Source organism: Temnothorax nylanderi, unplaced genomic scaffold, assembly GCF_030848795.1.
Source record: "Temnothorax nylanderi isolate EJ_2023f unplaced genomic scaffold, tnyl_v1.0 TNYL_tig0038_pilon, whole genome shotgun sequence".
Lineage (NCBI taxonomy): Eukaryota > Metazoa > Arthropoda > Insecta > Hymenoptera > Formicidae > Temnothorax > Temnothorax nylanderi.
Genome location: NW_027249100.1, coordinates 184,824 through 210,778, shown reverse-complemented (window position 1 = coordinate 210,778; position 25,955 = coordinate 184,824). Strand labels below are relative to the sequence as shown.

The window sequence follows — 25,955 nt, the reverse complement described above, 5'->3', positions numbered from 1 at the left end:
CAGGATGAGCCGCGCGCCGAGGGAACTTTCAGGCGACGTTGAAGGCTGGTCGTTTTAACGACGTCGTGGATTTGCGGCGGCTACGACGACGGCGACGGCGGCGACGGCGGCGACGGCGACGGCAGTGGCGATTGTGGCGGTCGCGAGGGGGACGACACGGGGTGTGAGACGTGGCGAGGGTACGGCCGTTTTACTACACTCGTATAACGAATTATAAGGCAGAAGTCCCGCGATCAAACGACCACGGGAATCTGCCCGACACCGGAATAATCTCACGGTTATATAATGCCGCTTTCCCGAGGCCGTGATACCGTCCTTTCGGAAAATCGCTTGTGCGGCACTGCACATCGTCGGGGTTACATATTATCCTTAGTTCGCCATCTGCGTCGAGAGGAAACGAGGCAAGATATGACAAAGTTACCGCGATATTTACGCGCGTGAATATATGAATTGTATCGTACGAATAACTGCGTTGCTAATTAATTGAATAATTAAGATAAGGGTGATCGAGAATCTTTTCTAGCCGATAACGTCGGTACTTATTTTGTTTTTTTTTTTTATCGAATGAAATTCGAATTCCCTCGAATCCCGAGTTAAATGATTTTCAGTGCCGCGTACCTGCCCGGTTTAATTTTAATTAGGAACGCGAGCGTTGTTGTAAGTTGTTCGGCGCAATTAAAAGTAATTAAAGTACGCTGGATGTATCTCTTTTTTGCAACGGCTCGCTGCATTCGGGCGTAGCGAGCGATTTTTATCCCGTCTTTTTCCCGCTCTCAGCGGAGTTGGAAAATTTTTAAGATTGTCCGGATGTAAATACAGCTCGATCGCGGATGAGCAATGAAATTGTAGACGATTGTGCAAATACATAAGACACACATATGTACAATATCATCCAGCGACGAGACACGTACACGAGGCGCGCAAACACATCGTTTCCACGTTTCTTCGATGGGATTCAATATTTGTCCCTTCCGAATGAAAGTGTATTATCGCGTATCAATCAAGAAGAACAAATGTTTGCCGAGGGGGCGGAGGTAGACTTCGACTTCGAGACTAGTCATCGGCGAGACGGTGCCTCCGCCTCGTGTAGGAAATCACCGTTCGATCAAGGGATTAATTATCCAGTAATTAAATATCTGTTGGCTGGAAATTTGATCCGCTGCTGCGATCGTATCGATATGAAATAACGCAGCCGCTCTAAGTTCGATGTAATCGGTGCGCCAAGTTCGTATTGCAGCTCGCGAGACGAGATGTTTAAATTGTATCTTGTCGCATTGATGCAAAATGCACAAGCATTACGTGACTCGAATCTTGTCGGGTCGCTTTGTACAGGATGTTGCTGAGATACTCGGGTCGAGCTTTGCTGATGGTCCCCTTGATCAAGTTGGCGCCAATTTTTCCTCGACGGAAATTTGATTTGGCTACGTCTCTCCTTTTTAACTTTTAAATATTAAACACTCTGGCAAACTGAGTTGCCGGCGTATTTAATATTTGACTCGACTCGGAATTCTGTTACTCGAAGTTGGATATAGGATTTCGATAGTTATATCATCTCTGAAATTTAACGTACGATAAACTTTTCATTTTCAACCTAACCATTTTATTTTCAACCACCTCAAACATTGGTATTTTTGATCAGGAAAAATAAGCTACAAATTGTTCGAAGATTACATTTACAAAGTTTGTCCAAGCATTTTAGAAGCACACTGTACACGAACGGCGCACATGCGGGAATTGTCAGAGTCTTTCTTCGTCTATTTCTACGTAGACTTCAATTTTGAATTTTGCGAGGATAGACGGAGTGGCAAATCGGATTTCCTGAATTGTCGAGATCTCCGCTTCTCTCGGGGAAGCATCATCGAAAACCAGTTTGAACGGCTGGGTACACGTGGTCGATAAATAGTCAGACGAGGACGTGCGAGTGTCGTTGAAGGATTCGCAACTTGCGAGATGACGCAATAGATTTGTCTGCCACCGTTGCAGCCGTTTTAGGACAACGCGCACAGTTTTGTACATGTGCGCTCACGTCCTTCGCCGCGATTTCTGCACGGCCGAGAGAGAGAGAGAGAGAGAGAGAGAGAGAGTGTGTTTCAATTGTATAAAAAATTGAATAGTCATTCTCGTCGAGAAATCGTCGCGTAGCGGAAAATATTGGCAGCCAGTCGGATATTTACGTATCGTAAGGTAAAACGTTTCTGGATGTCTGATAATAGTCTGTCCGCATCTACTGCGTGAGCGATTGTGTCGACTTTTTTATTGCGAGTGTAACGCGGTTCGATACTCGAGTTTTGAAGCGAATACTCTTACTCGTGTAGCGTCTTTAATATCAATTTGCGTGTTTCAAAACGGCATATCTAACAATAAGAACAAGTCGGTTTCGTGTTAGCTCGCTATAACGTCTAAGCGATAACCAGTTGCTGACAAATTGGCGTGACTCAGTCTCATTCTATTCTGAGATTATTGCAAACTACGAGCACAAGAAACCGTATCCCAACTAGCAGCACACTCACGGCTGAAAAGTTTTCCTCAAATAATTCTCCCGCGGCGCGGCGTAGCAAATATTGAGATGTAATCTTTTTGTCGAGGCGACGATATTATTGCTGCGCTACTCGCACTTTTATCGGTTAACAAAGTTTAATTACTAGCCTGTTCTCACAACCAGCACTGGCACACAAGACAAACTTAAATTAGCATGCATACGAGGGCTTTGACACCGAGACACAGTAGAATTAATATTCACAGCAAGGACAGCGAAATCCAAATCAGGGCGCAATCACGGTGGCTGAATAATGGGCGCGGAGATATAGTGTTAATTATGTACCAAATAAATTAGCAACTTGTTGATCGTCATTAATACTCGATAAACCTGGTCAAACATCCAACAGTCCTTGCGGAAGCCCCGAATACTTATAAGCCCTAATAACAACGCGTGTAGTGCATCCCGTTCTCGCGGATCACGCGCAGGTTTAATACCAATATCCGTAATCGCTATTATACATCGCGAATGCGAATCACGCTTTAGTGCAACGAACGCGTGTAAACGTGCGTCGTCGTCGTCGCGGCACGTTGCGCCTCGTGTGTGAGCCGGAGCAGAAGGTGAAGCTCGAAATACCGCGAAATAAAGAGACAAGAGTGAAACGTTGCGGTGGCAAAGGACGTGTGAGCGTGTTATTTTAATGGAAACGAAAGGCGATGCTTCGAATAGTAGATACGCTAGGTTAAATTAAAAATGACAAAACGACAAACTTTATTAAAATAGAATATATCAAACGTGCGAATAGAGTTTATACATGTACAACATCTTACAAGTAATGGATAATACAGATAAAATCTTTAGATCCTGTTAAAAACTGATTTCTACGTATGTGCTTTTGACGATAATTTAAATGTATTTCTTTCTACAGCTATACTTCTCTCGCGTGCCATCGTTAACAATAATATTAAATGAACGAATGCGATCGACGATCTTCCCCGTAGATGATCCATTGTATCCTTTCGTATTCCGTTGCTATATTGTCTGTACATCCAGCCTCGTCGTGACCGGCGCGCGCTATATCATATCTCGTTTACGAAACTCCGGCGTATTGTTGCACTATCCTGTTCCACTCCTTCGGGAAGGATCGCTGAATGTGAGAAAGGACCTTCTTGATCTGACGTGTCTCCTCGGTGCTGCACTGTGGGCAGGAGCCTCTCAGAACCAGCGGCACTAAACCTGGATAAAATAACGACGTAGGATTTCAACAGAGTTTTCGGGCCGGTTTTATCTATGTATGTAAGCTTTATGTGCGCAGCTCCCTCTCGAGATTCATGTATGTGTGCACAATATTATCGCGAGATATAATGGTATTTGATGTTTAACATTTCCGCGAGTGTATACAGTCTGTCCCGGAATCCCTGATGCTAATTTTAACCTTTTATGAAGCGAGAGCTGCTGCGCGCGGTACGGAAAAGTAAGGATGGAAAAATTGATGGTCCGCCTCAAAAGCGAATAAACGTTTACGATTGCAAGTTTGAATAGTGAGTGGCGCAACGCTCAATATTTAATACTTCCGATAAAGGATCGAGACTGATATGATTTTCGTTTGAGCTCAGGTTCCACTCCCGTAGACACGTGAAAATGTTCGACCCCTATGTTTACTCTGCGACGACGGAAACACGACAATTAGCATGACGTTCTTGTTCGCGTATCTCTCACAGTGGAAATTGAACTCACCGAAATTACATGGAAATTACACCAGCCGTAAACTTTGCCTGTACAATTGCGATACGATAAATATTCCAAATTTACTCTGAAAATAGGGGAGACCAGGGCTCCTTGGCACAAGAGGCAAGTTGGCAATGCGTTCCGTTTGTGTATTTATAGCGAAAGAAACAATGGAAAAGTTATCACAAAATATCTCTTTTATGACATAGGTACTTTTCCCAAAGTTTTATTTAAATCAAGCAAGTATTACAATAAAAAAAGAGAAAAGTCTGATTCAAGAGGTGGGGCAAGTAAATTTTCGAGCGTTTCAAATTATCGTATTAGTTGTTTTTCAACTTGAGAAGTAAATCAAAGTGACGTATTATTAGTTAAAAGAAAAGTTTCTGTTACTATACGACATGTTATTTTGAGTAACAACAGTAACTTATTGTAATAAAATGACTGAAATGAAACGTATGTAGGGATGGGATATGTTGGATCATATCAAGACACACTTAGCTTGACTTGTTGTTGCCGCGCGCGTGAGACCTGTTTGAGTATATGATTTGCTACCTACAATGCTGATAGAAGCTAGATATATATTTATATTAATATTTTTATATTGAAGAAAGCTACATCTAAAATAGTTTACAATTTTTTTTCTGTAACAGCATTTTGCTATTCGATCATTACAAAATAACTTTAAAAGATACAATCTTTATCAAGAAGTACATATCTACTACCCATTTTGTATTTCTATTACGTTTTCATTAATTTAACAGTATATAGGAGCGTTTCTGGCATGAAAATGTATAGAGAAAGGTTCTCTCTATCATATTAGTACTGTTTAATCATGATAATTAGTTGTTTAAAAACTCAAACGTCGAAATTGTGAAAACTGTGCCAACGAGCCCCGGTCTCCCCTACTGAGGAGTACATTCTACTCTCTGTGATCTTTTTCTTAAAGTACCGTAAGAATCGATCGTTTTTTTGGGGTCACGATATAAAAAAAGAAATTGAAATTTTATTCCAAGTCTCGTTCTCGGGATAATCGCGCGGGTGCGATCTTTCCGCGACGGGTTTATTCGTACTTTTCAGACGTCGTCCGACGGGGTCGCACGGCGCCTCTCCCAGGGCGCACTTAAGCTGTCTGTTCAAGTAACGTTTGTCGCTCAGGGCCATATTCAGTTGTTCGTCGGAAACCCGCGATCTGCCGGATTGCTGCTTCTCGCTGTCCGACTCGGCGGCCATCGCTACGGCGAGCAGGGCGCAGGCCAGAACGAGGATCTGCAACATAATTACATACGTATATGCAAATGCGTGACCCACAATAGTGCACCGATTATTATTACCGAACCTCGGTACCGTAGCTAAACGAGCACCGGCTAAACGTCCCCAGATTTTCCAGCGCGTCTCGCGACAGCCCGAGGATAGCGCCGCGACTTCATCTCCCTGTCGGATTCATTTTCCGTCGTGGCGACGAACGCCGCGGGGGGTGTAAAAAAGAGGGAGGCGGATTGTTGTTTTACGCGAGCTGTGGCGAGCCGCGCGGCGCGACGTTAAACTTATTAACCCCGGCGCAGCGGCGCGGCGATACGCCCAACGGCGGTACTTAACGTGATTACACCGTCTGCAAGTATTATGGTAAACGGGTTCCGGCTTTGGAAGGATACGGGAGACATAGGATGAGACGCTCGCGCGCGCGCAGATGTACCCTGCATGGGGCGAAATTAGCTGCGCGGCCGTCCGACAATAAGAGCGGAAGCACGTCTGTCATGCGGTAACGAAAGCGGATAAGGTAGGGTTGGCCTGCAGGCGAGGCGGCGCGGCGCGGCGCGCCTCCGCGAAGCACGCCAAAGCTAACACGGCTAAACAAGCAGCAACCCACCGTCGTACCGCTGTTATACGACGGCAGGTATGCAAGTAGCTTCCCCAATCTCTGTTTGCTCGTTCTTCTCTCTTCTCTCCAGACGTTTCGCCACGTCGCGTCGCGTCGCGTCGTGTCGTGTCGCGCGTCTTCGTTGTCGGGGCTTAACTAAGGTCACCGCTTTTAAATTACCTCCTTGTCGCCGCGGCGATGCTTCTTTTTTTTTCATAAACTCACGACCCGTTCTAATTCGGGAAGTGAATTTTCTCCTCGCGCTTGGTACCGCGCTTGGTTCGCCGCGGTCTCTCTCATTAAGGGCGCTTCTTGAAAGATTCAACGGGCGCGCTAACGAGTGTCCACTAATTTCGCCAGGTATTTGTGTTATCGCGCGGAACGATACAATTATTCCACGCCACTCGGATTAAGGAGGATTCTCTGGGCTCTCGCCGACCGCACAAATACCTACGACTAAAAACTACTTAAATACTTTACACAAACCGCGTATTTATTTGAAGTTATTTGCTGCGGTATGAAGCCGAGGGCTGAATATTGCATACCACTTATGAAATTTTCAAAATATGAAATATGCACTATCATATATGCACTACGTCAAATATGCGTGATATGGGCATCTGAAAAAAAGTGATCCTGTTTTGAACTGTACGTACATATATGTTCGTAAATGTCGACACACTGTTCGTTGACGGTCCCGCCGCTGCTGCTTGTAGTTTTTATACCTCAAAATGGGATATATGGGTCAATTGACTCTTTGGATTTGTGCGCCAATCGAAAAAGTACCAGGGCGTGCGTGGTGCGCGTTGTATTCGTCACGTTGCTTCGCGGCGCAGCCTCCGTAAGCTCGTTTCGGACGAGTTTATGGAGACGGGTTGATTATCCGACACGATAGCTTCGACGTAGGGAACGTATTTCTAGATTATTACGAGCCCGTAATATACCTGAACTCGTAGGCAATCGAATTCCTTGGCGCGCTGTTTATTGGATTCCTTTGACATCCTTTGTGCTAACGTATTCGCGCTGATCGAGGTTCTCTTTTGCATATCGCCTCGCGAGTAAACCCGTTTGGAAGCCCGAGCTATCCGCGCCGCGATCGAGAACGTATGATTCGCCGACTACGCTTTTGTTTTATCCTTTTTTCCCTTGGTCTTCTATACGCGCGACGTTATAATTTGAATTTTTAATCCCGCCGTCCTTTCACTGCTTTCTCCGGCCTGGATTTCGAATAACCTCGGGCTCTACGATCTTACTAGTCTTCTTTCTTGCCTCCGCGGCTTTTTACGTGCACGCATAGCCGGTGAATTTTTTTATGATTTTTTTAAAATTATATTTCATTATAACCCTAAGTATTCGAATAATTATACGTGACACGGCTGAATACCAAAATTTTCACCGATCGCGATCATCTTTTCGGTGGCTAATCAAACGAGAGCTAATCATAAATTCTTTAATTTCGTTTTAATTGAAAATTTGAATAGCATAATTAATTATTAAAATTAACCTCGTAAAATTTTACGTTTATTAAAAACGCTGCATGTTTATCAACACCAAGTCTCACGACCCAACTGGCAGCTTAATCAGGGCGTAATTACGTTTCGCATTTCAAGTTGCACTTAGCACGCCTTGCCTCCTCCGTCTGATTTCCCGGCGGAGACGCTCGAATTTCGACTTTTGTGGCAGAATCCTAATAATTGCGACGACGGCTCCGTAAATCACGGCGCGCGCCACGTAGACATATCTATATATATGTATGTATATATATAACGCGGGGAGTGATTTGTGAATTCGATGCGGGCGCGCTCGCGCAAAACCGCTTACTTCCGCAAACCAGTGTGGATTATAAGAATTATTGCCCGGGCTGAATGGCAAATTGGCGTCGATATATAGATTTTATCGCCGGCACGTCGCGCTAATACCGGTCCTCCTCGCGCGCTATAACGCGTCGGAATGTTTCGTGCAATGAGTGGCTCTCGCCCTCTCTCTCTCTCTCTCTCTCTCTCTCTCTCCCTCCGCCCTTGTACATACGATCCGCATACGGGCCGTTAATTACACTCGCATTGAATGTAACGGGTGATAATGCGTCGTAAGCATACGACGCGACGCAACGCATCGCGAAGCCGTGGTATTGGTACAGTATTAATTACGTTCATTGCCCGTACCCGTATATACGGCAATAATTACTCGCAGTAATCGACGCGGCACTTTCGCTCCGCTCCGATCACGATGATTTACTCGACACGTCGCGTCACGTCTACGCGCGGCGACAACTCGCGGTTATAAAATTAATAAGCCGCATTCACCGCGCGCAGGGATTATACTCTCGTCGGTGAATGGTAACTGGAGATATATCAGCGGAAGCAGTCCCACAAGTTATATATGATATCGGCGTCGCCATTCGATAAATAATAATTTAACGACGCACCCCGCCCACGTTTGGCGCGGTATTATTTGCGGCCGCGTTAATTTACGGTTATCAAACTAATTTACAGTTGCTTGGCGTTAATCGAGATATACTAGCGAGATTGTCGCCGGGAACCTGCGTCTTCTCTCATTTCTGATATCAATAAATAATATTATTATACCAATAAATAACACAGTTTGCGCTCTTTCGATTACAATATTCGTGCGGGGCGAATAAGTTGCGGGGAAATTTAATAGTAAATTGTAAATGAATGATTGTCAAGCGAAACCGTAATCGTCCGACGAAATTTTAGTGTATTTATATTAGGACCTTGTTTGATAAAATCACAGGTTAATAGGCATACGCGTTTCTCTCATTCTTTAATCTATTTGTAATGCTAAATATGACATATTTTTTTAATAAGAAGATTGTGAAATCGCATATTAGACTAAACTGTGAAAAAATGCGTGTTATGCAAATTTAGTGCTGCATGATTTCTTTTCTATTCATCGTTTCGTATCGCACATCCTTTCACGAAATGCAGGAATTAAAACTAATGCGATTGTTGCTACTTCATGTTTTAATATTACAAATAAATTTGAAGATACTTATGTTCTTAACGGCGTATCGAAATTTCATTTATTCGTTTATTCGTCGCTTAAATGCGCCTTTAGACCATGATGTGATTGCACTGAAGATTACAAAATCGTTGGACAATCTTCTTCGCGATTGTCATTCTAGTCGGGCAATGTTTCGACGCCTTTTGCATAAGTATACGATTGCGATACGTATAAATTATAATGTTATCGCATTGTCGATAAGCCGTTGCCAATCGTGTCGCACATACAGCCGTCGCGCTACGTGCGGAAATTCGATAATTCGATTTTATTACAGAAGAAATCGCCGTTTCTTTTTCGTAAGATTTGGTTTCGGCCATTTCTTGCGAGCGTTGCATTTTTCTACATCGATTATTCAGTCTTTATGTGATTTAATCTCGAGATATCAAATTTTTGAGTTCTCATATATTACAAAACATGTTTAATATACGATTTTTTATATTACATTTAAAGAAATATATCTTAACTATTTATCTTTGTCATATTAATCATTTTCACATTATCGCAAAATTTGAAGTATGAATCAAAGTATTTTAAGTATAAAACATAATTAACTTAAACGATTTTCATATATACTGGCATAAAATTTCAGATCGAGAGATATGCAAGGTTCTAATTTCAGCGAAAGTCAATAACTTACCATATTTAAGCAAGTCGATAAGAATGTGACGCGTCTCTGTCTCGTTAACTATATAAAGATTTTGACGTGACATTTCTTTTTTCGTTTTTTGCTATTTATATTTCCTTTTATACAATACACACACGTATATATCGCGAACAGCTGCTATACTCCATAAAACAATGAAATTTCAAAGCGCGCGTTGCAGTGTTCTCTCGCGCAAGATGCAATTATTTTGCATCGTATGACCGTTTAGCCGTACAAAGGCATGTAACAATGGAACGTTATTGGTTTAATCTAATGGCGCATTAATCCGAACCTTTGCATATATGTCTAGCAAACATTGTTTCATTTCAAACTCGGCAATGTAGCGTGTAAAATACACATCTTTATCGGCTTCCAATATTTCCCTCGTTTAAATTGATATCCGTACGTGAAAAGCAAGGACGATCAAAAATTTATTCTGTTCTTTGTCTTGGGAAAAACGAAAACAATGCAAAAACAATGTGAGATTTCCAGAATAAATTAAACAAATTATTATTATATATTATTATAATATTATAACGTTTATGTTACCTCGTTATTTAATGTTTACGCGTTTATTTATCTTTATTACCGTATTACTTTTCACATGTGCTAGCTTTAATTATGAAATATGTTCTTTTTCGTAATTTATAAAGCCAGTCTTTTTGATTTCAACATACACAGATATGTCGAGACCGATAATTCTGAACTAATTTTTTTTTTCGATGTCTCAGATACAAATATGTTTTGTGGGAGCCGCGCAGTTTTCGAGATGTCCCAAGCAAATATACAATTATGCAAAGCGGCGCATTTTTTGACGCGAATTTATTCGTCTCCGAATAGCCCTTCGTTGCGCGGTAAAACGCATTACAATAAAAATAAATCGTGCGGAAGCGGCGGTAGACCCTCCTCCATCCTCGAATACTCCTGTCGTAAATGTACGACACCGAGCGAGAGTCCGCGAGGAGGATTCTAAGTAGTTCGTGTCGTATTCCGAACGTCCGATGAATAAGCTTCTCGAGGCGGTGCCGGTGTCGCACGGGAGATTCTGCCGGGACGAGAATTTTCCCCGCATACCGAAACAACCGCTCCTCTAAACGCCCAGCCTCGCGTGTGCGCGGGGGCGAATCGCTCTCCCCCGAGGGTGTTCTCCCCCGAAACTTTAAATCACTAGCTGTGTGTATATATATATATGTATATGTATATGTATATGTATATACACATAGAGTGTGCGTATCGCGCGCGCGAGAGAGTGCATCAACCTGTTGCGCACGTTCGTCACTCACCTTGATTGTCGGAGCCATGTTGAAACCCTGGGGTCGGTCGGTGTTCAAGATCGCGCCGTTTGATCTCGGGCACGGTGAAAGAGTTGGAAGACGGTATCGATCGGCGGAGGGACGATGTGTGTACGTGCGTGCGTGCGTGCGTGCGACGACCTGCGAGGAGAAGTCTCCGAGCTCGTGCGTGCTCCTTTCTGCGGTCGACTCGGCCACGGTCCTCTCACCGCGAAATCACGCAACGCACTGGACCCAAGTCATCCAAGAGCGGCACCGCACCCGTGGGCTTTCCTCCCCTTCCTCCCAATAAACACTAAAGTGTTCGTGGCGTACGACACGGTGATATATACCGGCATTCCGGAGAGGTGCCTACTCTCCGGATGCCGACACCGTCGACGGTAGGGGAAAGGTGCGTGACGTACGTGAGCGAGAGGTGCCACATTTTTTTTTCCCCCTCGATGAATATATACGCGCGACGGATATACGACCGGATGCCGCTATTTTATGCGACTTTCGTCGGGCCCACCGTTTCTTTCGCGGAAGATAAAGAAATGAGGAAGAGAGGAACTGAGCTATTAGACATTCTAGCGAGCTCTCTCGGATAATTTACGAAGGAGGAAAAAGAGAGAATTATAGATATTTATTTATTCTGACGTTAAAACTCGCTGAAAATGATCAGAAAAGTGAGAAGTAACTTAAATAGACCAACAGGTAAATTAGAAAGTTAATCAATGTCAATCAAAGGATCGGGGTTCAACAAAGTCGCTTTGTAATTTGACAGCCTTCTCTAACTTTCATACGATGGATATTCGCTGACAAATTTATACTTCCGGCATAATCGGTAGACGAATGTCATTTTTATCATGCGCATATCGCAGAGCTTTCGAGTTCTCAGTTCTCACTTGCGGTTGCGTTACGTCTCGTCGACATACGCGAGACGTTTAACGGATTCGCTTCGCGTTTCTTGGAAGAAGTCGAGGTGGCTCTCGTTAGGCAAGTCGCCCGATCGATTTCACCCATTGAAGAAATCGCGCTATCATTGGCTATTTTTGTTTCGTCTCCGGAAATGGATTTTTCATGTATTATGTCACACGTGGAAAAATCGCTATCACGAATTCATCGACCTCTTTCTCGTTGTGCTTCAGAATAGCACAATCTGTCCGCACAGCTTAAATATTTCAGCGGGTAAAACACTGGTGACAATTAATGCGACCTTTTGTTTACTTTTAGCTTAAAATATGAGTAAAAATATCGCAGCTTTGTTTTATTTACTATTATCTTAATTTTACAATTGATCTTATCTTAAGTATTTTAATTTGTTATTTTAATATCCTTTACAAATACATTGACTGAGCTGAGATATCTAAAGTTACAAAGATAACTCTTTGGTGGATAGCTAACAATAGATCATAATAAAAATGTCTCCGCTTGTGATTTTCAGAACTACATGGTTATGGCCGTTATGGGTTATGTGATTTATCGTTTCATATTTTTGATTTCTATACTTTATTCGCCGTAGTTTTCAGATTCTGTATTTTTTGTTTTCGAAAAGGTGCTTTGCTCTTCCCTTCACCCTTTCTCTCTGTCACTTTTTTTTCTCTACATGTGGACCTACTTGTTGGATGACACTGTATAATGATAACAAGTAGAGTGTGGTGGTCGCCTGGTGAATATTCCCATATTCCACCAACAGAATTAATCATCGCCACGTGAAGTAAAATATATTCGCCCCGGCATGTAAAAATACGCATTTATCTCGTCGTACGTTCAGGCACAGGTCTCTGCTTTTTACGCCAACTCTGCGCCGCTTAATGTGGCATTTGCATCGCAAATTTCATCGCTATTTCCTCCGCCGGATACATCCGATCCGCAAAGTTGCATCGTTATAAAAGCAATCCCGATAAAATCACCGACCTGTCTCTCTCGCAGAGACGAATAACGAGCTAACGAGCGTATTTTTCGGCGCGCTCCCGCGCGCGCCGCCTCGACTTACCGGTGTCGCTCTCTCGCTTTGTCCCGTTGACCTCTTTCTTTCTTTTTTTTTTTCTTTATACATGTACCACGATTTCGCAACCTGGAAGCAGAGCCTGGAAAGAGCTCCCGATAAAATCGACGGGTTTAACGGGGGCGATTGGTGTGCGGTGCCGCGTCGTTCGTGTTCGCATATTCGACGCCGTACTCGTCTGTGGCGATAACGGGTTTCGAAAGCGGGCTCCGATAAAAAAAAGACGAAAGAGAAGACGCAGGACGGGAGGCATGAAAAATGTACTTGTGATGGTGAGAGAGCGGACACGCCAACGAGTTGCCTTGCCAGCCTCCGCGCCGGGATGGGATGGACCATCGGACGGAGAAAAATCGTGCCTTGTATCGATGAAGGTTACATCGGGTGGAATTCGGTTATGCACTCCCGAGCCGAAAAATCGTTCGTGTCATTGTGTTAGCAAAATCACTCTTGTAACAGTATTCAGAAAAGGGTAAATGTGCGCAAAAACTGGATAAAATGTAATCAGCTCAATTATTATTGAATAATACGATTAACGAATTGTGATTACTAATTGTGATTACCAATATTCACGATTAATCTGTATTCATGATTGATGAATAATAAAGATAAAGAAGACGAAATTAATCATGGGTCATGATTGAATTACCAATCACTAATTGGAAAGTGATTACATTTTGGATGATGATTAATTCAATAAATTAACGAGTGGATTAAGAAAAATATTGGTAGCTTTTATAAACTTTATATATTTATTAATTAAGTGCAAATGAAAAACTTCAAGCAATTAGTAAGAAATATTTAGAGAAACATTTAGAGATCTTACTCGAATAAGAGATAAAAATTCCTGTGTAAAACTTGGACTCGCCGTTATTTGCTACAACTTTTTAATTTCCCGTATTAAATATTTTAGTATCCAAACTTGCAATCGAAATTATACTGAAATATGAAAGTTTAATGAAGGGTAAATTTTATTTTACACCTATTTGCACTTGCCAAAACTTTATTCGCAAAAAGATCTGTAAGCAAATAATTTAAATACTACGAATATCTCGATACTCTCATTAGAATTTCTCATCAAGTTGAAAAAAAAGAATGTGTTGTTTACATTTTATACGCCGATAGTTTGGCGTTATACCAAAGATTTTCGCAGCATTTTGCTGGGGGCATTCTAGAGAGAGGGAGAGAGAGAAAGAGAGAGGAAGGATTTCAGGCCCTGTCGATCGCGTTGATTTGTTCGTTAGTTTCCGTGGAGGGATTTAATTTCCCGGGAACAACGAAAAGTGTATTTTTGTTCCGGAGATTTTCGCACCAGAGCCGGCGGCATCCAAAAGAGGGCGGGTTCCAACACCCCGACAAAGTCGACGTGTCGGTGCAATTCCCCTCTCGTGCTTTCGTGCTTCGATTTTTTTCCGCGCTGCCTCTCCGTCATCGACTCTGCCTTCCTTTTTCCTTTTTCGTCACCCCGACTAGGTTGTCGGGGGGCTGTTTGAATGGGCGATCGTTTCGAGGCGATCCGATTGTTCCGATGGAACGAGTTTACCCCGAAAAAAAAAAAAACATGAGCCCGATGGGGAAAGAGGAGATCGATGGCTTATTGTGCTGTTAGTCACGTCGTGTGACTCTTCGGGAGAGAGGACGGGAGAGGAAGTACGGAAGAGGCGGCTTGATTCACCTCGCGTTGAGTTTATTTAACATTTGCAGCCGCTTAACAGCCCAATTGGTTTTATATCCCTTTAGCGACGCGTCCCATGCATATTGAAACGCGCCAGCTCGTGGAGTGCGTGACAAGTATCGTTATTATTTAATTTGGTAATAATTTAATAGCTTTATATACACGTTCCCACTTTACATCGAACAATTGCATACTTCATTTCAAGTAAATTTAGTCGATTTTAATTATATAACTTTGACTATTAGTCTATTAGTCTGAACATTTAAGTATTTCTTATTATTCAGTTTAATAGATCGACTTTGTTGATTTAATTATGTTTGCAATCCTCGCCTCAATCGATCGGTGTAATGGTAACGCAATCGAGTAACAAGTGTTGCGACAAGTGTTTGCCGGAAAAATTTGTATTTTTAAGTCCGGGACGGTGGCACACGGTCGTGAGGGGAAAATTAGGAAAACTGCGCGCCGGTGATTAAGTCGACTTTAACGGGAACGTGCCGTACGTAAATTTGAGATATCGCGCAAATATGGTCGTGTTAATTTCTCCTTTTTTTTTCGTCGTTCGTCGTTATTTACCAAGCTATCGGAAAATTCAACGGTTTTATCTTTTCCCCGGGTTCGCGCAAATGGTTTTTCCGTTTCTACATGGCGCGTGTAACAGCCATATAACACGCGTGAGTAGTTGTGTATAGTGAATTGCATAAATAAACGGCGTTTCGCATTTCAATTCGCGCAGCGAAACGAAACGAAAGCCTCGTTGTGTGTAGCGCCGCGCGCTTATGTATACGTATATGCACACCTCGGCGATCGGTCCCGCGCGCTGTAAATCCTTGACTGCCAAGTGAACTTACCGTGAGGTGGATCAACGAACGTTAAACCAGGCAGATTACGGACGGGAAAAGGATGACGCTTGTTTTAACCCTTCTACGAGGGTTAATCTTCTCCCGGAGAATTCGTATAACCAGCCCGTGGCTTAACAAGGGGATTTCCCTCCGAGAATATAAATTTAGATAAACAAGTTTTAATCACATTTTGTTGCCGTTGCAATTTCACCGCCGCAACGTTAACTGCAATTTAATTATGTTAATTTTAAACGAATTTAGTGGGCATCATCATTCTTCACGCGCGCGCGCGCGCGCGCGTGTACAAAATCGGCGAAAAAATTTGCGTGCTTAATGTACGAGATTGCGCGCCGCCGCCATCGCCGCCGTAAACGACGTCGAGTTATGCGAAATTAATCGTTTAACATTAAATTTATCGACAGAACCGTCCCGCGGTTTGAGCCCCGCTTGATATTGGCCGAATTGAATAAACCGTCTGTGTGTTATTTAAATATTTATTCGCCGGAAATTACTCGCGCTGGCTTAATAAATTCAGCTATGATTTCCCCATAGACTCGATCTTGGCAAGTTGAAGCGTTGAACGTTGGAAACAGAATAGATAAGAAATCTCTTCCTGCAGATTTTATTCTTACTTCTTTTCGTTTAAAGTATCCGCGTAATTCGATCGAGCGGCATCATTCCAAAAAATCCGACGAGTACCCTATATCGATTACCGAAAAGAACCATGCACACTATATCCAATATAATAATTCAGCAGATATTGAACTTTTGAATCTTATATGTAATTATCAATTCGTTATGTAATTATTATTCGTTCACATTCTTATCTTGTACGAACGGAACGTTAATTGGTACATTTGTATTCTCCTTTCTTACATGCACGGAGATTTATTCCCTGAAACGTTTCACATTTCATCATTTTATCACATTTTTAAATGTGATAAAGTAATGAAATCAAGTTATCACATTTAAAAATGTCGACAGCTTCCGCACAAAGTTCCAATTTTTGCCACTTGGTTAAAGTTTTATATAATTCCTGAACAAGAAGAAAACTCGCGGTTTAAATATAACAATGTATCGTATATTCGTCCGTAAATATTTCACGAAAGTTTATTCTGTTTTACAGACGCAACAGATATTTCTTCACGGTTTGTAATTTGCATCGAGAGGAGAAGCAGCTTCAGCTGAAGGACATCTCACGCAGATTTGCTGTGCAGCCGCATTGTTCGCGTCACTCGTAGCCTGTATAGAAAGTCGTCCGAGACTGAGGCCGACTTGATTTAAAGCACACAAAGCGAAGTTTTAAACTGCTACTTGCTACTTGTGCGTGGTAAAACACGGGGAAAGGTATGTACGTAAAGCGGACGTACTGATTTGACGTTTTCACTGACATTCGCGAGATACTCGAGATCGCCTGCCACGACGACGACGAGTTAATCATCCGTCGACGTGAATGGCAACGTCGATGACGAGCGAACGAGCGGATTGAACGCAATTTTGTCATTATAGGGTGTTCGTTCGAGATAATGTCGCGGTGAACGACAGAGAGAGAGAGAAAGAGAGAGGGAGTGAAAGAACTCTCCAACGAGCTTCCATCGAACGGAAGCTGCGCGTGTTTAATGGCGGGTTAATTTTTCGTTGCGGCTACAAACAACGCGCAAACAACGGGAGCGTAATTAACGGCTCCACAGATAGGACCTGCTACCCGCTGATGAGAAACACGCGCGCGCGCTCGTTCGGGTGATTCCATGTTTTCACCCACGGTCTCGCTGACCGTACGTAATGCGCCGTGAATGAGTCGCCTGATTACGGGTCTGTGAAAAAGAAATCCCAAGGTGAAAGTTCATGGGAACGCGTTACGGTTCCCCCCTCGCGCCGCTTCGTGCGACACGCCGCACGCTCGCTCGCTCGCTTAACGAGAGAAAGTGGGAAAAGTCGGCTCGGCCCGTCGTCGTCGTCGTCGTCGTCGTCGTCGCCGTCGTCGTCGTTGCTTGAATAGACACCAATGGGCCTGCGTTTCCCGGAAATATATTATATGGCCATTGAACCCGGATAATAAGACTACGACAGGTAGAAATAGAAACCTATCCAGAGATACATATCTACCTTTTCTATATAATATATTTTAATATTATTTTATTGTACAAATATAAGAGCTAGACAGAGGGGTATTCTCTCAACGGAGAGATGATCTGAGTAACTTGATAAGAAATATACTTCAATTCGCAAAATTGATTTCTCTTCTCTCCAGTTACATATCGAGACAACGTTTACACGAGTTTCGAGTGCACAGTCGCGGGTCTCAGGAGGGCAGAAGTAAGATTGGCGCGTTCACACGGCGTAAAAGTTGAACGACGAGAGCCTGTGGCGTGGCCGGCAGAGCTCGACGTTGCGCGTTCCGCGCGTGTATGTACGCCGTGTACGGCGCGGCGCGGCCTCCGGTTTTTCTCCGGAGTTTGCCGGTGACATTATTGATTGAAAACTCGACGGCTGTGTTTCGGCGCGCGGGCGGGTTAGCAGCGGTACCGTTGGAGTGGTTCCGAGGACCACCGCGGGAAATTGACATGGTTCGCAGCCGCGCAAACATCGCGGTGTAATTATCGCCGTCAATCGCCGGCTCGGAAGGCAAATCGAGTGGCGGCGCGTCGGCGATGCGGTTCTCGCGCGGTGATACCGCGATAAACACGCGCGATTCCTTCGGTAAACAGTAAAATGTTAAATAACGCCTGACAATGGTACGCGCAACGAAAGTGAGAAAGAAGATGTCCTGTATAAATCGTTACATTATATGCAAATCGTACCGTAACAATCGTATTATGATACAGTTGTACTGGTCGTCGTTCTCTCTTGTGAAACGCCGCGAATCGAAGTTCAATTTTTTTGCCGGGGTGCAAAGAAATGTATTTCCATTCGAGCGTATTTTCAGTCGAAGCGCGAAACTCACTACGGTCAATATTATTGTGTAATAATTCGTATTGTGCGAATATCGAGGATTCATATTGAGGATTTCGGTCAATACACGAAAACAATAAAAGCAAAAGTTCGGTCTTTATTGAAGTTTTCGTCGATACGTAGCTGCGCGCACACCAGAAAACATTGCGCAACGTCATGCAAGTTGACTACAACCGATAGTTATTGGAAAAATAACTGATAGCTATCACGGCGGGCAGTGTTAATAAATTTTAAATCCGTGTATAAGCGTTCGACCCTTCTTCGGAACTCACAATCAGTAACGCGGCGGCTGTGGCAGTTTGCAGTCCGCCAGCATTTGCGGCATTCCTTTCCAATAAATTAAATTATCAATCATCGTCCTCTTTCCTTTTTCCCCCCCTTTGTATAACTGCGATTGTATACAAGTTGCACGATCGGTAGCTATATATGTATCGCTTAACGTGTTGCTTCGATATTCAAAGCGTCCACCGGAGACAACCCTGAACAATCAAACCGACCCGAGCCGGAATTTCCTTCCTAATACGTTTCTATTCTATCGACGCGATATATTTCTCCGATAATAACGATCGTTTCGAAGAGAGTAGAATTAATCGTCCTATTATCGGGCTCTGAAAACGGAAAGGATAGGAATCACAAAGAAATGGGCTGCCTCGTCGATATCAATTGAATGGCATTCGAGCAGCGAAAACTGCAACGGACTTTCTTGAATCTCTTCAATGGCGCTACATTTTCTCGCGAGGCGTATTAACGATCCGCCGAGCGTAAAGTGACTCGGGGATACGTTCCGCACCGCTGTAGAAGAATCGCTCGAGTTAAATTCTTTATAAGGGACACCGGGGAATGCTGAAGCATCCTTGAACAACGGGTCAAGGATCGTTTCTCGACGACTCGGTCGTCGGCAATGCAATCGGCGCGTCCGTTCGGATGCGATGGAAAAATGTGTTCCAACGATAATAAACCGACGTGATTGTACGTGTACGCGCGTAACAGAAATGTAACAGAAGGATATATATGAGCATTTGAGAAACATACTAAAATATCGCGTAGTACTCGAGTTCCGATGTATTTTCGGAAAATGCAATAAAATTTTAACGTTTTTTTTACGAAGGGTCAACCCATTCAGTCCTTTTGTGTAGCGAGCAAATGTTTTAACGATTACTTTTTATTCTGAAAAAGAAGAAAAGAAGAAAAACGTTTGCCTGAATTCCTTCCAAAAATTCCTACGAGCAAGGGTCCGAAGTGAGAAAATAAGAGGAAAATGGTAGGCGATTGAAGCTGTGCTCGGTAATTGAGTTTTAAAGTGTGGTGTTTGATAGTTAAACTTTATATTTTTAATCAGCAAGTGAGAATGTTAAAACAGGAAGAACGGAGAGAGAGAACTGCTTATAAATTATTTATAACCATAGAGATACTTCGCTTCTGTTATATACATTATTCTTTAATGATAGCTTCTTCAGCCGGTCTAAACTCGACTTTCCCTCGATAAAAAGACATCGAAAATTCATCAGTCGCGCCAGATCCGCGATTATAAACGGGTGTCGTAATGAGCTTCTCTAGAAAAAGTTATCGGGATTATCGACAGGTGTGCCGCGCGCCACCGCCACCGCTTTTTGAGGCCCGCTGAGTAAACCACCGTCTTCGTGTAATTTGCGCAAATCACTCGCTTCTTATTCAGGCCATGCAGCGCGCCACGTGACAGATTGATTGGCGCGTCGTTTTTGTTTGGGCGATGTCGCTATTTGCGGAATCCGTCCGCGTAGGTGGTCGATTGCCACAACGAGCGATCCACCGATTGCACCCTCCACCATCACCGTTAGGCCCGATTCGATTGTGATTCCTTTCCGACCCTTTCTTTTTTTTAGGACACGGTATTGATACTGTTAAATAAATAGAATCACAGTTTCGACGCTTTTTTATTACACAGGGGACACGTTTTGTTTTGAGTGGCGGTTATTGCCTTCGACGAGTTATTGAGAGCTTTTTTTTAAACAGAATATAAATCTCTCCTCTTATTTGATTTCTTTTTTTTTTAACTGATTGAAAAAGATTCTTCGTCGTGAAGATACGACGAGGAAGAATCTTGGGATATATTGTCAAATTGCCTGTGAAGAGAGTTCTTCCATGTATGTATAAGTAAAGCAGTTTCCAAAAGAAGCAAAATAAATTTTCACGAGTTGACCTCCTTCCGACGTGTCTACTTAATATGCAGATATTTAAAAAAAATGGAAGTCATATTTAAGTACTAAAGAAATAAATTTAAGAAACGTTTCTAGAATTCCAAAGAGACCCCCCGGTGCAATAATTCGAGATTTAAACGATCTTATCTTCGCGTTACTTTTAATCTGAAGCCCGCGAGCGGATTGCAGCCCGTAAACTTGTGTCTCCCGTTTTTTAAATAACAGATATTAATAATGAAACGTAATAATCGCGGATTACACGGGAACAGGGGACGCCGTTATCGACATTCGATAATTGCACAACAAGAAAAACAAAGAGATATCTCCTAAGTGGCCAATAACCGTATGATTTACCCCACTTAGTGGACTCCTACGGAGAAATTTATTAAATCCTTCCCTCGTCCTCACGTCTTTTGTCATACTCTGTCCTCGTATCCCGTCGAGATCCCCCTGGGACACCCCCCTCCCAGCTTCTTCCCCTCCGGGGGATTGGCCCAGTTTTTCCGCCCCGTTCGCGACGCTCCCGATTTGTACCACTTTTGCCCGGACGAAAACGGCGACGCCGGGATATATACTCCATATCCTTCGATAAAAATAAATTGTGAGTGCCCAGGCAGTTAATGAGATCGATAGAGCCGTTAACGTGAGCGGATAACGAGTGGAAAGGGGGGGGGGGGCGGGATGGCATCCCCGCTTTTTCATATCGGCTCCGGGAAAATGGCCGATCGTATTAATTTCGTTTGTCGGTTTGGGCAACAGATGGACAGCTAGTCTATATCAGGGATTTTCTCTTTCGCCATGCGAAATAATGCACGTATCGCGAAACGTCACCTCGTCTATACGTATAGACATGTGATTACGCGAGAGATACACAAAAATACGAGAAAATATAATTAAAAGAAACAGTTATAAGATTCTTACTAATTTTGCGTAATATTTCGCTTAATAATGTAAAAATAAGAATACAGAGATTCTTTCCTAAAATCGTCGATGAAGCTTTATCTCCCCTAAAAATAATAGTAGACATCTCGCCTGGTATCTCGACTCTTATGCTTTTCCCCATTTTCTTTTAAGTACTTTCAACATTGGTTCCTTCCTTTCGGAGGCAATCGTTTCGACCGATCTGGCGCGCGTGTCCGGTAATTGCGGCAATCTCGCGTCAGTGTTAAAATAAGAGAGCGAAGAGATAAAGACGGCGCGGCGGTGGTGATGACCACGGTTCTCCGGAAACCGTGTGTGCCCTGTGTAAGCAGGCAGGTAGGGTAGGTAGGTAGGCTAGGCACTACGGTCCACTGTCCCAAGTAGACACTTGTGAGAACTGTTTTCCGGTTGTTAAGCCGGGTTAACTCATTCTGATGTAACTGAAATAATTAAAGCGATGCGTGCGAGCACTTTAACCGGGGTCGCGAGACAATTTTAAGCTCGGACGCGGATGGGGCCTAGCGGCTACCGTGCAGTGTCATTTCACGTGAATTTCACGCACCTGCGTCGACTCTCCTCATTGGAAAGAAAAAGATAAACTCTGAACTAGTTCAGCAATAGACGACAAACCCCATGCGTGCCACGCGTAACGCGAATAAACATTGCCTCGTGCAGAACTTATTGTTTAAAGCCTGAATTCTCATGCTCTACCGTATTTTATATTAATTCGCGAGTTTGATCAGTCTTATGAAGCAGTATTTTGTATTAAAAATTAATATAGATTCTAATATATAAATTTAGCTTAAGTTCCTGATCGTTATGAAGTAGGATCTTCTTTTATAACATTCCATTTACATGTCTAATATTCTATATTAAAAAGCAAAGGGGGGAGGGCAAAAGCTCACTCTTTCAGGAAAGTTAAAAGCCATGGACACGTTTTAAATACAAAATCGATATAAATAAATTTGTATGAAAACAAAATGTACAATGAAATAGACCTTTCGCGTTTGCTTTCATTCTAAACACTGCTTTCAATACGAAGTCAATACGAAAATATACAACCTCTAGCGTTCGCGCGAGATCGTCGTAATTCTGCGGCGAGCCTTTTAACCGATCGTAGATTATCGCGAAATCTAGAATCCGCCGTTTACTGTCGGCCGGATTCCGCCGCTTTCCGATAATCTTGTTTTTTTTATTAAAGAAAAAATAAAATACAGCCAGTAGGAACAGGCGTATTTGACATATTTATGCACAGTTATGCTTTTTATCAAGAGACACTACCGTGTCTCGCGCCAAGTTGTATATATATGTCCCGTAGGGTAAATTCGACGCGATTTTGATGCGTTGTCGGAGTCTATGGGACTTTTTTTTTTATTAGAAAAATACAAAGTACAGGAACAAGCCTATTTGGCACAATATAATACATAATTTCATATTTTATATTACTAATACAAAGTGAGTCCGTCGGACTAATTTTCTTTTTTTTTTAACCTCTACAGGACCGGCCCCTTTCTTGGACGACCTTTTTAGTTTTAGTGCTAGAACATTTTTGTCCTCGTCAGTGGGTTGAACTACGAAAAAGACGGCGCCACTCCAGGACTCCAGCGCCTAATATTAGGCTTCCGATCCCGGTGGAGAGGAGCTGGGCCTTGGCCGCCTTGGCACGAGTCCGTCGGAGCAGTCTTTTGGACCAGTGTCGACATCTAGCGGACGAACGCGACGGCTCACGTTCGTGCACAGGCGACAACACGGTGCGCGGGCCGCGGAGGGGGGACACGCGTAACGCGACAATGGCGACCTGAAAGGATTTGTGTAGCGAATGTGTGGCGATACCTCGCTCCGTTATCCGAGCACCGCGACACCGAGAGTGCGAGATTGTGTTCACCGCGGTCGTGTACGTGCGCCCGTGAATGCGCAGGCTGTTTCGCGTCACCGAGAGATGCGTTGCACGCGAGACGCAAGTCGAGATCGCGTACAGACAGATCGCTCGTCCCGCGGGGGCCAGCAGCAGCAGCAGCAGCAGTAGTAGCGCAGCAGCAACAGCAACAGTAGTAGCAGCGGCGGCGGCAATAGCAGAAGCAGCAACATCAGCAACGACAGCGACAGTATCGGCGGCGGCAGCGATTCGACGCAGCGTGGATTTATAGCGCCGGTGTTGCTCCGGCGAGAAAACGGCCATGCACACGATTGCGTCGTCGCGTCCGCTATAATGCGTTGGTGAGTACGGCGATCTCGCGACTCGCGCGAACGATGCGGCGCGACCTCCCCTTCCCCCCCACCCCTCGCAAAACCCGGCCGGCTTTTTAAATCGCCTGGCGCGTCGCGCGTCGCCCGCGATTCTACCTGCCTCCTGCCTTGCCCGCCTGAGCGCCAGGTAAATTTGTTACGCGCTCAGGCGGGCGCATCGCGGCACTCGCAGCCGTGTGTGTAGTCGACTTGCGGAGGCGCCTTGCTAAGCTCGACGGTGAGCCGTCAGCCCCGCTGTGTGGGTTAGGTTAGGTTAGTCTCTCTGCGAGAGATCGCGAGGCGGAGTTTGTTTTGTTCCATTTTACGTTCGCCGCCGCGCGCGACGGGGGTCTCCGCTATTTTGTTGTACCGCGGGTTTCTTATCGAAGATACGGTTGGTGTCGTAAAGCCGCTTCTCGCACTTTCTCTCTTTCTCGCGCGCGCACAGGACACGCTCTCCCTGTGTGTGTGTGCGCGTGCGTGCATATGTGTATGCGTGTCTCTCTTTCTCTCGCCTCCTCGATCTTCCGTCCCGTTCGTGACGGACGAACGGTCGGACCGCTGGCTGGCGCGCCACCCGAGCTAACGGTAGTAATTTCGTTATTTATATCGGCATATGTAAATATAGGCGGTATGTGCCCGCGATGTACAGATATGCGTACGCGGGCCCCGCGAGTGTGTTCGTGTTGCCTGCGTGTATGTAGGTGCGCGCTCTCGCGCGCACCAGTGTGTTTATAAATGATAAGTCTCATGCCGCGAGGATAATTTTAATGGAGCAACGATGCGATAAGGATATTTCGCTATCGCGCTCCGCGACTGTATCCCCGTACTTACCCGCCGCCAGTCCGATCGGTGACTCGTTAAAGAAATTTCTCAATTGGGACAATATTACAAATAACTGATTAGAGTCTTTAATTGTGCTTTGCATCTCACCGCGATGTAATTGTTAATGAGTTTGTTGCGAGAGATGTTTACGTGATGGTATTCAGATGGAAGATAAAGATATTTGTTCTCTGTGAGCAGTCATAACGGAGAAGATAGCTATAGTGAAGAAAATATGAATATTTTAATAATTTTTAAATTAATGTGTAAATGCTTTATTAATTATACATATGGTCTTTAAACTATAATCTTTGTACATAAATGCATAAAGAGATCTTTATATACAGACTCATGGTATGTTCATATATTAAGAGAGAGTTGTATTTTTATCTGTAACAATCATAAGTAATAAACATGATTGCATTACGTCATATTGAACATGAAATATTTTTCGCAATAAATTCTTTACAGTTTTTTAAAATAATTAAATCGCGTCGATTTAATTCCGGGGAGGGAAGGGTATTAATGTTCCAACGATAGCTGTGTTTCAAGTCCGACAAATAATCGGCGCGCAGTTTATTAAGTTGGAATATATGTATATGTATATTATATACATTGTAATTCGTTACTTCTGTAACTATTAATTTCTTTACTTGCGCACCGCGTACCGCGCCTGACTCGTATCGCCGTTTAATAATTTGTTGACATTTTCACGAGTCTAATGACATATTTGTAAACGTCAAACATAAATTTGCTTTATTTAGTTAAGCTTTGGCTTCATTTAACCTTTTAATGATGTAAAATATAACATATTTACATTACGACAAATATTTGCCCGCTCACGGAATGTACTACAAATATCGATTAGCCAAATATTTATAATATGCATATTTATATATGCATATCATAATACGGATACTTATAAAATTAATTATTGAATTATATATATCAAATAACATATATATATATATATTTTTTTTTAAGTCATATTACAAGGTTTCTATTTGCTTATTTGTTAACAGTGGATCAAAAATAGTTACTTGCCACGAAAATCCAGTGGTGCTGGCATGATAAAATAAGGGAAGCGAAGGAAATGAGCCACAATATTGCGGGCATGCCACCCTTCACGAGGATGCCATTGGGGGGTATGGGAATGGGTGTGAATATGGGCCCCAACGCCCCACATCCTGACTCTTCGCCTCACCCCCATCCACCACCGCCACCACCAGCTGGTGCTAATCCTAAAAAGAAAAGGCGTACGAATGCAAGTGTTGCCCAACCACCTCCGCAACAACCTCCATCTGTACAGGTAGCTTAACTTGACTTTGTTATCTATGT

At 43.5% G+C, this 25,955-nt stretch overlaps 2 protein-coding genes across 3 annotated transcripts in view; one reads left to right on the top strand and one right to left on the bottom strand.

The window, feature by feature from the left end:
• Nucleotides 1–25,955, top strand: part of Pygo (pygopus family PHD finger) — an 86,336-nt gene that overhangs the window by 54,169 nt on the left and 6,212 nt on the right. The window contains exons 3-5 of one of the 2 annotated variants that reach the window (XM_071703959.1): nucleotides 16,646–16,866; nucleotides 23,069–23,786; nucleotides 25,640–25,926. In XM_071703959.1, coding sequence (XP_071560060.1) covers nucleotides 25,711–25,926 — 216 coding nt within the window. In that variant the 5' untranslated portion in view covers nucleotides 16,646–16,866; nucleotides 23,069–23,786; nucleotides 25,640–25,710. Of the gene's footprint in view, nucleotides 1–16,645; nucleotides 16,867–23,068; nucleotides 23,787–24,067; nucleotides 24,384–25,639; nucleotides 25,927–25,955 lie in introns of those variants that run through there. The other variant, XM_071703960.1, reaches the window with a different exon arrangement.
• Nucleotides 3,219–11,306, bottom strand: LOC139771297 (chemosensory protein 2). Its single transcript, XM_071703957.1, has 3 exons — nucleotides 11,013–11,306; nucleotides 5,275–5,470; nucleotides 3,219–3,712 (listed from the first exon to the last, which is right to left on the bottom strand). The coding sequence occupies exons 1-3, from the start codon at nucleotides 11,028–11,030 to the stop codon at nucleotides 3,567–3,569; spliced, it is 360 nt and encodes a 119-aa protein (XP_071560058.1). The 5' UTR covers nucleotides 11,031–11,306; the 3' UTR covers nucleotides 3,219–3,566.

What these genes read in the sequence shown, in the direction of transcription:
- LOC139771297 (XM_071703957.1), bottom strand. An exon ending in CGTCGGACGACGTCTGAAAA is followed by an intron (nt 3,713 to 5,274) that starts GTACGAATAAAC and finishes TATTTTATCCAG; the next exon opens with GTTTAGTGCCGCTGGTTCTG.